This window comes from Melanerpes formicivorus, unplaced genomic scaffold (genome assembly GCF_026170545.1).
Source record: "Melanerpes formicivorus ecotype bairdi unplaced genomic scaffold, bMelFor1.0.p_v2 SCAF_2, whole genome shotgun sequence".
Lineage (NCBI taxonomy): Eukaryota > Metazoa > Chordata > Aves > Piciformes > Picidae > Melanerpes > Melanerpes formicivorus.
In genome coordinates this window covers 20,356,203-20,371,473 of record NW_027142354.1, presented here as the reverse complement: position 1 = coordinate 20,371,473, position 15,271 = coordinate 20,356,203, and the positions used below count along the sequence as shown (strand labels likewise).

General features: G+C 43.0%; 1 protein-coding gene across 1 annotated transcript in view; it reads right to left on the bottom strand.

Annotated features, from left to right (window-relative positions):
* Positions 1–15,271, bottom strand: part of FNDC1 (fibronectin type III domain containing 1) — a 76,138-nt gene that overhangs the window by 32,194 nt on the left and 28,673 nt on the right. Inside the window, exons 3-8 of the mRNA XM_068152557.1 lie at positions 13,846–13,944; positions 10,448–10,562; positions 9,078–9,265; positions 8,646–8,753; positions 4,388–4,576; positions 1,246–3,594 (exon numbers count right to left, since the gene is read on the bottom strand). Of these exons, the coding sequence (XP_068008658.1) occupies positions 1,246–3,594; positions 4,388–4,576; positions 8,646–8,753; positions 9,078–9,265; positions 10,448–10,562; positions 13,846–13,944 (3,048 nt within the window). The remainder of the gene's footprint in view (positions 1–1,245; positions 3,595–4,387; positions 4,577–8,645; positions 8,754–9,077; positions 9,266–10,447; positions 10,563–13,845; positions 13,945–15,271) is intronic.

Here is a 15,271-nt window from a genome sequence, read left to right as displayed (position 1 = left end):
AATGCCTCCATTCAAATTTTTTTTAACTTGGAAAAAGTTTCCCCTCTAGCTGAAAAAAACACTGCTACAGAGGCAGATAGACATAGCTCAGAAGTGGAGAAGTAGTGGCACGGGCTGCAGGCCCTCCAGCTCAGACAAGGCAGCAACTACCACACTGTAGCTCAGAGACTCAGAGATTTGGCTCCAGAAAAAAAAAAAAAAAGAAAAAAAAAATGTATTAACTGAAGAAAAAACATATTAACTGAACACTCCTCAGTATTAACTTCCCAATGGCATAGCTGTCTGTAAGCTGGTATACAACCTTCATAGAAAAATCTGTTATTCTTTCATTCCACACATCTCATCATCTATGGTATTATTTAAGAGCCACTCCCATCTTAAGGCTGCACGGTCCTCACTGTATGGCAGTGAGGCTGTATCAGAAAAAGCATTGTTTTATACATATAGCATAGAAGGTATTTACTGAAACCACTCAAGTAACTCAATACTATTTTGGATGTCACTGTTGGAGGCAGAAAAATAGTTCCACTTGGCAAAGTCACTGAGACCATCTGGGATTCTCCATAGGTGACATGGGGAATCAGTAGGTGACACACCTTGATGTATAATGGACATCTGTTCCACTACTTAGCATCAGAACATACTCTGCCAGAAAGCAACCCGCTAACATTTGGAGTAAACCACAGCCGTACAGTATTAAAGGGCCTGACTGTTAAGTGAGCAGTCCCCAACAGGAATGTGCAGCCCTGAGCTGTCACTTAGAAAAAAAGAGGAAAATGTCTTAACAAATAATTAAAGAAAGCATAGAATGCCAGGACAGCATGAGGAAACACCATACCGCCTAGGCACAGGCAAGGTAGCACTATATAACTGACAAAAGCCTTTTAGTAATCCATGATGAAGAGCAATCAATATACCTGAGAGGTTATTATATTCTGAGTACAAATGTGCTTTCAGTGAGCACCCAGTGAAGTCACTGCTCAATAGCAGCATAGCCCTTTTCCCAATTTTTCACCTCCCCTGTGGATCATGGGATCCTGTGCAGAATAGACCACAGAACCATAGGTCTGGGGCACCAATTCGGCAGTGTCCTCAAAAACTAGGCTGCCAGAGAACCACAAAAAATAAAAAGTAATACATTATACTAAAGAAATGAACCTGCATTCTGATGGAGAACTTTTCATCTAACTGTTAATCTTAGGGAAAACACAATTCAGCAAGATTACTACAACAGAAACAAGATACCTTGTCTATAAGCAGGTCTAGTAAACTGTCGTTGGGAAGAGCTTCGTAGCCTGGAGTTCAGCAGTCGCTGGCGAGGGGACAAAGTGGTAGAAGAAACTGTTGGAGAAACAGTGTGTGTGGTGGTAGATGTAGAGGAACGTGGCCAGACAAAGCTTGGTTTAGAAGGGGTGTGCTTGTTAGAGGACTGAATAATCCGTGATGCTATGGCAGAGCTTTCTGGTGATTCAGAAGAATGTATTTTTAATGGAGTCTTTCCTTTCTCTTCTTCTTCAGAACCTACTTGGTGAAGTAGAACAGTGTCAAAAGATTTCCTTTTATTAGTACTGTCACCGTGTAAGTTTTTGTTACCTCTAGAAACAGAAGGGGACCATTTTGCTGCCAAAGACGTAGGTTTCTCTTCCACTTCTTTCTGTTCATATTCACTGTAATAATCATCCTCATTGTTAGAAACTGACTGATGAGATTTAGATAAAGAGGAGGAAGGCACATTTCGAGGAAGTTCAGCTTGGGATGTTTTTGAGGGCAAGAGGCCATACCTTTTATCTGTTTGGGACACTGTTCTTGTAGCAGCCTTTGAGCGAGTAGGTAATGAAGGATGAGATTGTCTTGAAGAAGTGGATGACAACCTTGGATTGTTCTGATTATTTTTTGCTGTATCACTGGCAGAACTGGAGTCTGGATGAGGAATTTTTGGTACCTGAGAACCTGGCTGCTGTCGCTTTGATAGAGATGAACTTGAGCTTCCCTGAGAGAAAGATGCTGGTAATCCCCTGGAAGGGGACACCTCTTTTGGAAAGACAGTGTGGCTGCTTGCTCTGTCACTGCTTTCTACTACATCCTCATTGTCATATTCCTGCAATTCTTCATTACTCTGGGATGAGACATGAGATGGGAGGCGCCGGCCCCTTGAATGCAGTAAGGACGGACTGGTTTGTGCCCGCTGTGGAGCCTCTGAGTGAGAGGTCTTCTCCAATGGAAAATGAGAGTGGAACATCTTTTTAGGCAAAGATAAACTTGGTTTTGATCGAGCAAGCATTTCTTTTACCTCTTGTCTGTCCTGCTCTTCAGGCTTATGTTTAGAAAGAGAAGACTGCAAAAGGGAATGCTTCTCTGGAGCAGCTGCTCTACTCTGTTGTTGTTCTGAGGCAGTGTGGGGTGACTTTTCACTGTGTGTCTCTCTGAGATGAGAATCAGTATCAACCTGAGGATTTCTTGTCTTGGGATAGATTGCTGAAGAAGACTGCCTGGAAGAGGGTGGAGAAGAAAATAAGGAGCTTGAATCTTGTGAGGTCTCCATATAATTCTTACCAACATCCTTTCCATCAGATTTGGCACTGGTGGAAGAGCGAGAGTGAGGTAAAACATGACTAGAAACAGCAGATCTCGATGACACTGCCACTGCAGCTAATTTTGAATCCTTCCACGTGCGAGAACTGGAGCCTGAGGGAAGCTTTGTTTGCTGTGATCTAGAACTGGGCTGTCCTGCTCTGTCCTCTGTTTCTTCACTGTCAAACTCATTACGGCTGTCACGAGCATGGGAATCTGCTGATTTGGAAGAGTGCTGATGTGAATGACTTAGAGAGCCAGACCCTCTGGGATGGCTTGGGACAACATCATGAGAGACGGCAGACTGTCGATTCGATGGCAAAGCCAAGTGGCCAGGCTCTGAAGTTTTAGATGACACTTTCACCAGCACGGGTTCTGTCTTTCCTTCCACATTAGGTGCAACATCATTTTTTTTGGCAGGCAGACCATGGGAAGAAGTTTTAGAAGGTACATTACTTTGCCTCAGTTGCTTTGTTTCATTGTCTGTGTATTTAGGAACAGATGAGGCAGAAGAGTGTTGTGCTGATGATGGTAACAGTGCTGGTGGCTCACGTTTCTCTGTGTTTGTCTGCTGTGACACCTCTGACGTGTGGGTTTGAACAGAGGTCCTCCCTGAGGCAAGGACAGGATGGACTGGCCGACTAGGAGACAAGGGTTTAACATTTCTCCTCTGATCCTGGGCTTCTGGCAGTGTCGTTGGAGCTTCTTGAGAGGAATCACGATCATCTGTCACCTCAGTGGACTGGACATCAGGTTCCAGTTCTCCTGCTTTCCTAGACGGTAACTGAGATTTACTTAGGACTCCTCGAGTCAAGATTTTATTCTTATACTCAGAAAGAGGATTCTTTTTATCACTAACACTAGGTGAACGAACAGATGACTGCTTAGAGGAAAGTGATGGCTGGACTTTTGAAGCACCTGAAGAAGTTTGAGAAGAAGATGAGCCAGTATGCCCAATTTTTTTAGCCCCTGAATTATCTCCAGTATTTGTTTGTTGCTGAGCAACTGAATCCTCATGAGCATCTGGGGGGGGAAAAAAAGTGTTCATTTAGAACAATAGAAGAAACATAAATAGCTGAGTAAGAGAAGAAACCAGCCAGGTAACAAAATCAAAACAACTTCTGGGAATAGGAGACAATAATTACTTCCACATTAATCAGCCTGTGGAGTTGGGCTGAGTAAGTCTTGGGTTTTAGGAAGGTAGTTACGTAGAACTATTGTGGCTTAGGTAAAACTTAGAGGAATTAAAATGCAATTAAAATCAAGTATCTAAAAGCAGCAACAAAAACATCAGTGGAACCAAATCTTCAGCAGAGCTTAGTCATATTGACGGCATGGTGCTGCATTATCCCATCTGAATCTGTGGCCCACATTTTTAGTTAACTCGGAATATCTTCTGCCCCCACAACAGCATCTGTTTGTCAAGAAGCAAGCATGAGTGGTATTTGAGTAAGTCACCAAATGGATGTCAAGTGGAGGAGTCGTCAGGAATAGTACAAACAAAGACACAAAGTATTGGTATTCTTTGGTCTTTGGATAACAGAAGTACACATTGTTTTCATTCAGGAAATAGAGTATTTCTTTACGATAGTAAAATGTCCAGAAAATATCATTTTACGTACTGCAGAGTGACAAATGTTTACTTACCTTTTTGGGTAATATAGTGATGAAAAGAGCTACCAGAAACAATATTAAGGAAGTAAAATCCCACATGTTAAACGGAGTGTAGAGGAAGCTAAGTAAGTAAAAATTAACATAACTGGCACCAAGGTAAGAATGGGCAGACCATGAAATTGGTGCATGGCTTAGTGCTTACCTGCTGGGATGGCAACAGTGAAGGCTTTAGACTGAGGACCTGGTCCCCTCCTGTTTGCTGCACGAATTTTGAAAATGTAGCGCTCGCCAGCCTGCAGACCGTCTATTATGGCTGATGTTGTAGCTCCAGAGTAGGTGATGGACTTGGCTCCAAAGGGCTTGAGAGCCGGGGCGTATGAAAGAATGTATTCTGAAATGATTTGGCAGACGGTTGGAAGGAGGAAACTGAAAACAGTCCTGTTTCCAGCGGACAGACTGTATGGGTAGGATGAATTAGAATGTGCATTACTAAAATTAATACACTAGCAATGCACACTGAGTCAACAGCTGGAGTATAAAGACATGAGAGAGAGAGAGAGAGAGACTTATACACCGTAGGTTAAGTTGAACATATTCATCTTAAACAAAACTAAATCACATCAATGAGCCAATGATAGAATATGTTAGCTATATCTTTGTAAAACTACATAAGCAACAATGCCCATCAGAGTGAAGTGTCATCAAGAGCAGCTGGACGACAGTCGTGCACACGTCCAGGGAAGGTGGGGGGAACATGAGAAAGCTACAGCACCAATTACTGCATGGTTTAGTGTGCTGCACCAGGACACTCTTCTAGTTTCTGGATATCAGCTAATAAGAGGGGAAAAAAATGAGGCCTCTGGAAAAATTAACTGCCCTTAATTAGAAATAACAGAGGAAAGTAAAAACCTACAAAGTAAAAATGCACTGGAGGCAGAAAGCATGCACAAACATTTCCAGTAAAATATGCATTGTCCTACTAGTTGTGAAAATCTAGTCTGAAAGACTGTGCAAATGTTTTGTAGTACATAGCCATATTGTCACAGTTGATGAACCACAAGTGGCTTTTAGACTTCCTAAGAAAAAGAGAAATTTTGAATTTCTTGATCAGCTAACATGGTATTTGCCATCGACAACACATGATCCAGAGAATATTCTTCCAAAACACAACTTGCTGGCAATGCCGGACAACACACAGCTGTGTTGCTGGTTGGAGCTACATCCACAGCACATAAGAATGTTAAAGTTTTTCCTTTCCCACTGAAAGTACTTGGAAAGTGAACAAAATGGTGTATTCACATAGTTATCACTCAAGAGATCAGTATTAACATCAAGTGATATTATTAATTACTATTTATTACTTTCTTATCCTATGTTTCCAACAGTCTTTATACAGCTATCACTGCACTGTACTTAAGAGCCTAGTGGTGTAAAAGCAGCTCTGCCAGCTCCAAAGACCTTAACAGTGCAGAAGTCTGAGATGGGGGATCATCATTCCAACCTGGTCTATTCTATTCTATTCTATTCTATTCTATTCTATTCTATTCTATTCTATTCTATTCTAATCATGAAAACGCCAAAGCCCTTGGAAACAATATTACTGCAAGTGTTTCCAGATGAGTTTTTGCTTAGAGGTATTTTTGCTGTAAGGTCAGAAGGTAAAAATTCATGCCTGGATGGCATGAGGGTCTTATTCACAAAAGATACTTCTACCAGGCTATGATTATATTATATTATATTATATTATATTATATTATATTATATTATATTATATTATATTATATTATATTATATTATATTATATTATATTATATTATATTATAGAATCATAGAATTGTTTCTGTTGGAAAAGAACTTTAAGATCAACCAATCCAACCATTATCTAACTCTACCTCAGCACCACATCTATGTGTCTTTTAAATATCTCCAGGGATGGGGATTCAGCTCCTGGGGAGCCTATTCCATGGTTTGATAACCATTTCAGTGAAAAGTTTCTTCTAACATCCAATCAAAACCTCCCCTGGTGCAGCCTAAGACCATTTCCTCTCATCCTATCACTTGTTACTAGGGAAACGAGACCAGCACCCAACTTGCTACAGCCTTCTTTTAAGTAGCTGTAGAGAGCAACAAGGTCTCCCCTCATCCTCCTTTTCCCCAGACTAAATAACCCCACTTCCCTCAGCCACTCCTCACAAGACCTGTTCTCCAGACCATTCACCACCTTCACTGCCTTTCTCTGGACATGCTCCAGCAACTCAATGTCTTTCTTGTTGCAAGGGCCTCAAAACTGAATACAGTACTCAAGGTGCAGCCTCATCAGTGCTGAGTAAAGGGTCTAAAATCACTTTCCTGGTCCTGCTTGTTGCACTTCTCCTGCTACAGGACAAGATGTTGTTGGCCTTTTTGGATGCCTGAGCACACTGCTGGCTCACATTCAGCCAGATGTTGATCAGCACACCCAGGTCCTTTTTCTGCCAGACAGCTTTCCAGTCACTTTTCCCCAAGCCTGTAGAGTTGTGTGGGGTTGCTGTGACCCAAGTGCATGACCTGGTACTTGGCCTTGTTAAAACTCATACAACTGACCTCAGCCCATTGATCCAGCCCATCCAGATCCTTCTGCAGAGCCTTCCTACTGTCATGCAGATCAACACTTCCTCCCACCTTAGTGTCATCCACAAACTTACTGGGGAAGCACGCTACTGCCTCATCCAGATCATTGATAAAGATATTAAAGAGAACTGGCCCCAAAGCTGAGCCCTGGGGAACATTGCTTCTGACCGGCTACCAACTGGATTTAATGTCATTCACTACCACTTTGGGCTTGGCCATCTACCCAGTTTTTAACCCATCCAAGCCACGAACAGCCAGTTCCTCAAAGTGGATGCTGTGGGAGACAGTGTCCAATGCTTTACTAAACTCCAGGTAAACAACATCAACAGACTTTCCCTCATCCACTGAACAGGTCACCCTGTCATAGAAGGAGATCAGGTTTGTTGAGAAGAACCTGCCCTTCATGAACCCACGACAGCTGGACCCGATCACCTGGTTGTCCTGCATGTGCTGCACAATGGCACTCATTTGCTACCATTCACATATTGCCAAATGGCAACAACAGCACATTTGTCCAACAAAATCAAAATCCAGCACTCAGTGCTTAACTATAGCCAGGGCCAGGCAACACTGCAGAGAGCAAAGCAAGGTCTTGTTGCCACTTCAGAAACCCTACTCCTGCTCTCACAGTTCAGTTTAGGATTAGTGTTGTAATTGAATGTACTAGAAGACATGGTAAACTTTGGATTGTTTTTTGATATGAGTTGCTTTAATTGCAGAGACACTGGTGTAACTTCTGGGGATTTCATTTAGCTGGTATAAATGCCATTTTGGTAATTCACTTAGTTTTAAATTAAGACCTCTCCTTGTAATACTTCATACTCAAGAAAAACTATTATATATTTGACACATATAAGTGTTCAGCTCTTGAATATGGGCTATCTTTAAAATTATTAACTTGGATCAATTATCTAGGTATCAGCAGATAAAAATGGACAAAGAGCTACAGACTACTCAAAGTTTGGAGATCTGGAATTTCATCTAATGTCCCTGCATGACCCTACTTTAAGAAATAATTCTTTGACACAACTGCAGCTCCACTGAAGCAATTGGCAAGACTTTTACTGACTTCAAAGAGGAAGGAATTCCACCACTGCCCTGAAGAACACATAAAGTAGACCTTGTATACTGACACAGTATATTTCCCTCAAGGCCAAATGTTTCTTTAAATCCTGAGATACTACAGTGCTGATAAGGGACCTCCACAAACTTGTTTAACTTGAGAACACAATCCCATCAACTACTGAAGAACAGAAGAGGTCAAAAAAATCAGCCTTTCATTTTTGAAGGGGAGGAGTGGGAAGAAATCCAGCAAAGCTTTATTTTAAAAATCTTATGCAAGTAAATAGCCACTGACAGATGAGCTTCATGATCATGCACAATAGCACTATAGTATAGAAAGTTTGTGTGTGAGATCTGTTGAAATCACTATTTGCACTTGCTTCTTAAGCTGAGGCTTTCCTTCCATCATGAACTAGAAATAGAAAGCAACATAAACCCACTAAATTTCTTGGCAAATATTCAAACTTTCTTCTTTACCTAACTGTTACAAATCCTTTGGGAAACATCTTTCTCACGTTTCATTTTGACCTTCTTATCAAAAGAAGAGGTAGGCATGCACGTGTGACACCCCAGGAAGCTCTGACATCCCAGGCACATGGTGATGATGGATTCCCAGTGGCAGTGCAGAGACATTGGACTGGAAACAAGAAAATCTGGCTCAGATATAAGCTGTTAGTAAGTGAAAAAATCCTAGGCCAGTCAGCAGTTCCAGTTTGCTGCAGAGTGGCAGCCTGGCTTTAAGACAACCAGCTCCTTGAGGAGGTTAAAAAACAAGACTGATAACTTACCTTTGACCTTTCCTTCACTCTCTGGGAGAACATCCCAGGATGCTGCTACAGAGGTTGGTTTCCCCTTTAGTGGCCAGACATCCAAATTTTCAGGTGCGCTGGCAGGAGCTGTGAAACAACCACACACAGAAGATGCAAGTAGGTGACCTACATAGCATACACCTGCCTGGAGAGCAAAATTTTGCCTTATGAAGAAAAAGGTGATTTTAAAATTTGATTTCATTTTGTGGGGCAATAAAACCACAAGAGCAGCCCAATGTCCTTGCCAGGGCGCTGCTGCAGGAATGCAGGCAGCATTCCCAAGGCTTTTCCCACGTTGCTAAGACTCTGCTGTTGCAGGCAATCACTTATTCTGGCTTTCCCTCAAGCCAGCCCTATTTCAGGGCTCAAACCCTAGGACTGGTGTTACCCCAAGGGCCTTTGAATACACACCTGCTTCTGGGGTCCGCTGGTAAACAGATGCGCTCCATTTGCCTTCCTTATATCCCTCCACGATTTGGACAGCAAACTCATACATGGTGTCTGGCATCAGATTCTCCACCAGTGCCCGCCGGTTGGAGACCTGCTTGTAATCCCACCTTGCCGATTCCCCCTTTTCCCGATAGCGAACACTGTATTGCCTGGTATCAAAAACACACAAAGGTAAAAATTCACATGTCGAAGCCTAGCGTTAGAAGAACCAGAGAGGGACAGGGATGCTTTCCCTTCAGCCAGCCAGCTGGGGCTTACTGGGAAACCTACCAAAATGCAAACAATGAAGTGCCACCACCACCGAGAGTCAGTATCCTTTAAGGAAACATTTGCTTGCTCTAGTGGTGTCTGATTGCTTTCACCCTAAGGGACGGACTGCTCTTTCCAGCCTCTTAATCAAAACACCATTTGCCCCTGAGGGTAGTCACAAGACTTTCCAAACCAAGTCTGGCATTCCAGAGGGCTCCACACCACCATCTTGTTGTTCCATGACCATAAGCATGGCCAGATGGATGGGATCTCCTTGCTCCCAGAACAGTGTCAACAGCTTGGTTCCAATCTGTCTACCCAGATAACCACTTCCACAAAGAAAACGAGAATATCTAAAATTACAACTTCTCCTGCTGTGCCACTCAGTGTGTTTCAGTGTAGGGCTGCACAGCCTTTTGGTGTTCCCAGACTGAGAAACACAACTGATCACTTTCAGACTTTTGGTCATTTCCAGCCCATTTCTCTGTTTATTTTGGTCTCAGACTGCTGCAGCATGCGCTGCAAGCCAAGCTGTTGCACTCATAGGAGCCTCTGACCTGCTCAGCCTCGGTTGCACAGGGTTTCTGGAGGATCAGTGGATGCAGAGAGCACGGACAGGCATCTTTCCTTCACCTGCTGTATGGCTGCCTTGAAGCTGCAGCCTGTTATGATAATCCAACTTAACCCCTCAGCTCTGTGGCCTACACACGTGAAAATTTGCTGACTGTGGTGACATACCAGCACTGGAATACCAAAATGTCCCTATTTGGTGATGGCAACGTTTCAGAAGACTGACAGCTACTCTTATAGTCCAGAATTTACACCAACTTCTAAATACTAGAGAGAAGGGCACAGGGAGGCCAGGAAGCTACATCACTTCATATCCACTCACACAGATTTCTAACAGCTCCTCTGAAGCATCACCTACCAGCCACTGTCACAGTTAGGGATATGCAAATTCTTATGCTTTAAGAGAAATTATTCTCATAACCAGTTGTAACTCAATAAATGCAAACGCAACCATCCGCGCACTGGCTGCTGTTCACCTTTAATATGCATTCAGAAAACACAGGGCTAACTACCTGTTTGCTGCAGCCTTCTGTTTTTCATACAGAGGGTCTGTCCAAACAACGAGTACAGAGTGAGAGGACATAACTCGAACAGTTATGTCTTGTGCCACCTCCACCTCTTCCTCCTCTGAAACAGCAAAACAAAATAGCATATCAATAGCAACACCGGAGCTCTGGTAACTGCCTTCAGCTGACATTACAATACATACACGGGACAGATGAATAACAAATACAGTGGCAGTGGAAAATGAAGTGAATTGGTACCCCATGGAAATATAATTTCTTCTGTTACTTGCATGCTTACATGACCAGAGTCTTTTATACTTTACAGCCCTTCAATATTCTAGGAGTCTGCAAACTGTTACTTGCAGCAAATGTCTTATTAACATATTGACACTTGTTATCTCTAGCAAATTCACTACTAGAGCTGCCTGGAGAGCAGAAATTTTGCCTTGCCAAAAAAAGTTATTTTAAAACCTGATTTAATTTTGTAGGGCAATAAAACCAAGGATTGTCAAAAAGTCTTCACGAAGGAGAATTTTTTTTTTTTTGAGTGATTCAAAGAGGTTGTCTGAATTCTGTTTTTCATTTTTAATGGTATACAAGGCATATCAGACTACCTTTAGCAAATCACAGAATCACAGAATGTTAACGGTTGGAAGGGACCTTGAAAGATCATCTAGTCCAATCCCCTGCCAGAGCAGGATCACCTAGAACAGATCACACTGGAACGCATCCAGGCATGATTTGAGTATCTCTAGAAAGGGAAATTCCACAACCCCCCTGGGCAGCTTGTTTCAGTGTTCTGTCACTCTCACAGTGAACAAATTTTTCCTCATATTTACATGGAACTTCCCACGCCTAAACTTCCACCCACTGCCCCTTGTCCTGTCATTGGGCATCATCCAGAAGAGCCTGACTCCATCCTCTTGGCACTCACCCTTTACATATTTATAAACATTAATGAGGTCATCTCTCAGTCTCCTCTTCTGCAAGCTACAGAGCCCTAGCTCACTCATTCTCTCCCCATAAGGAAGATATTCCACTCTCTTAATCATGTTTGTGGCTCTGTGCTGGACCCTCTCAAGCAGCTCCCTGTCCTTCTTGAGCTGAGAAGCCCAGAGCTGGACACAATATTGCAGATGTGGTCTCATCAGGGCAGAACAGAGCAGGAGGAGAACCTCTCTCGACCCACTAACCCCAGCCCTTCTAATATACCCCAGAATGGCATTGTCCTTCTTGGCGACAGGAGCACACTACTGGCTCACAGTAAACCTCCCGTCCACTAGGACCCCCAGGTCCTTTTCCCCTTTACTGCTCTCCAACAGGTCAGTCTGCAACCTATACTGATCCATGGGGTTGTTCTTTCCCAGGTGCAGGACTTCCCACTTGCCTTTGTGGAACTTCATTAAATTTCTTCCTGCCCAACTCTCCAGCCTAAGTCTCACTGAATGGCAGCACAACCTTCTGGCATGTCAGCAACTCCACCCAGTTTGGTGTCATCAGCAAACTTGCTGACAGTGCTCTGTGCCCTCATCCAGGTCATTGATGAATTTATTGAACAGCACTGGTCCCAGTACTGACCCTGAGGGACTCCACTAGATATAGGCCTCCAACTAGACTTTGTCCCATTCATCACAACTCTCTGACTTCTTTCCTTCAACCAGTTCTCAATCCACCTCACTACCTGATCATCCAGACCACACTGCCTCAGTTTAGCTGCAAGGATGCTGTGGGAGACAGTATCAAATGCTTTACTGAAATCAAGATAAACCACATCCACTGCTCTACCTGGTTGTGTCCTCATAAAAGGCTATCAAGTTGGTCAGACATAACTTCTCCTTGGTAAAACCACGTTGACTGCTCCTAATGACTCTCTTGTCCTTGGCATGTGTAAGGACAGTGCTCCATTACCTTTCCAGAGATGGAGGTGAGGCTGATCTATAGTTACCTGGATCCTCCTTCTTACCCTTTTTGAAGACTGGAGTGACATTTGCCTTCCTCCAGTCGCCAGGCACCCATCCTGTCCACCATGACTTACCAAAGATGGTGGAGAGTGGTCTGGCAATGACCTCCACCAGCTCCCTCAGCACCCACAGGTGCATGCCATCAGGACCCATGGATTTATGGATGTCCAGATTGCTTAACTTTTCCCTAACCCCGTCCTCATCAACCAAGGGAAACTCCTCCTTTGTCATGTCTTCCTCTGGTGCCTCAAGATACTGGGGCTCCTGAGGACAGTCTCTAGCAGTATAGATGGAGACAAAGAAGGCATTTAGTAACACTGCCTTCTTTGTATCCTCTGTCACAAAGGCACCCACCTCATTTAGCAGGGGGTCTACATTGCCTATAGTGTTATTTTTTCCAGCAATGTATTTGAAGAAGCCCTTTCTGTTGTCCTTGACCTGCCTTGCAAGGTTGAATTCCAAGGAGGTCTTAGCTTTCCTAGATGCCTCCCTACGTCCTCTGACAACAGCCTTATAATCCTCCCAATTGGATAATTTATAAAAGTCTAAAATTAAGTGAAGCTAATTTGATTTTTTGGGGGAGATTTTCAATGTTTATGAGGCTTCTTTTTCTATCTATCCATCAGTTTTTCCAGTTTAGTCTAACTACTACCCCATAAAAATGTATACATTTTCCTATTAGTGTCACAGCATTTGTTCCCAAGTCTCCCAGAGACACAAAAGGCATAACCAAATTTTTATAGAAGAAGAATAATACTTGTTTCAGAGCACTGGAACAGGATACTCAGAAAGGTCTTCGGAGTTTCCTTCCTGTGCAGACTGCCCTAGGTCTTTGGAAGGGAGGGTGGACTTGATGATCTCCTAAGGTTCCTTCCAACCACTACCACTCTGAAATTCTATAACTGGAAAAAAAATATTGATCTCTAAAGAAAGAAAAAGGGCCAGTAAACTCTAGAGTACAATGTCATTCTCTAGCTAACATACTCATGCACAAACGAAATCCAGGGAACACTTGCTCTTCTCTTCAGTGGCTGACATGTTACCCTGAAACTCAGCACTACCCACACAGAAGGCTGGAAGCAGGGAAGCACATTTCACTTCTTCCAGTCAAATTTTTAATGCAGAGGGTTCTCAAACAATTCCACATTTTCCAAGCCAAATGGGTAACACACAGAAGTGGTCTAGGAGACCCTGCCTACAACTCACAGGGGCTTAGGGGATCTATTCACAAAGTTTTCCAATAGGAACACCTGAAGAGAGAAAGTGAGCTTTTAATCCCGCTTGAATTAGAGAAGCATTTGGAGACATCCATCAAGGTCTTTAATGCACAGAGAAAAGCTTAGCAGCTCCAGCACCAAAAGACTTGCAGTCTAAAAATCACAAGACTATTTGATTGCATTCAAACATTTTCATGAATTGACAGTAAACAAGAAAAAAACATACCTGTGACTTTTCTTTTCGTTAAAGACGACCTATAGACAGGTTGGCTTCGTCTTTGTGAGCTCCTTGATGGCAATGAAACCACATGAACTGACTCAGAGGCTGTACATGTAGGGAAAAAATAGGAGCTGTCCTGTAAACTTTTTCATTAAAAAAATGCTGTAGTTTTTTCAGGCAGAACTCTGTTTTATTCCTTAACGAGATACAACAGAAGCAGCTTACTTGAAAGTTACTTTATTTAGAATCACAGCATTTATATTGGAGGGTTCAAAATACATACAGTAAGAACAGTAAAGTTGGTACTTTAGAAGCAGGAAAGCAAATTACTAACATGAAAATATCATTACAAGTCCTCTATCCTAGGATTGTGCTCTTCTCCCAATAATTTGATTATATAAACACTGATTCTCTGTCTTTAAAAAAGCACAGTATAAAAGTAATGAAAACAAGAAGTTATACAGTATTTCTCATCAAGATTAAGTGAACTCCCAACTAAATCTGTGACAAGATTTTTCATTGTTTTCTATACAGCCTGGACAGGCTCTTGACCTGTACAGCTGTGGTATGTGCTGTGCATCAAACAGGAGAGTGTCTGCCACAACTACGTGTCTCAAACCTTTCACCTCAAGAGAGATGCCGGGGTGCTCCCTCCACAAGTAATGCATAGAAAGATGAAAAAATTAATCACAGAATCACAGAAAACATCCAGTTGGTAAAGACCTCAAAGATCATCCATTCCAACATTCAACCCAGCAGTGAAAGGCCAACACTAAAGCACATCCCCAAGCACCAGGTCCACACACTGCTTAAACACCTTCAGGGACAGTGATTCCATCACTGCCCTGGGCAGACCATTCCCATGTTTGATAACCCTCTCTATGAAGGACTATTTCCTAACACCCAGCCTAAACCTACCCTGGTACAGGTTGTAATCATTTCCTCTAGTCCTGTCACTTGCCACTAAGGAGAAGAGGCAGGCCCTCTCCTCACTTCAACATCCTTTCAGGTAGTTGCAGAGAGTGATGAGGTCTCCCCTCAGCCTCCTCTTCTCCAGACTGAACAACCCCGGCTCCCTCAGATGCTACTCATAGGTCACATGCTCCAGGCCTTTCATGAGCCTCGTTGTCCTTCTCTGAACACGCTCCTGCACCTCAGTGTCCTTCTTGTAGTGAGAAGCCCAGAAATAAACACAATACTTAAGGTGTGGCTACACCAGTGCTAAGTACAGGGGTCTGATAACTTCCCTGTTCCTGCTGGCCACTGTGTTTCTAATACAAGCCAGGATGCCATTGGCTTTCTGGGCCACCTAGGCACACTGCTGACTCATATTTAATCAACTGTCAACCAGATACCTCAGGTCCCTCTCACAGTCATAGCTTTCCAACCACACATCCCAAGGTCTGTAGCTTGCCATGGGGTTGTTGTGACC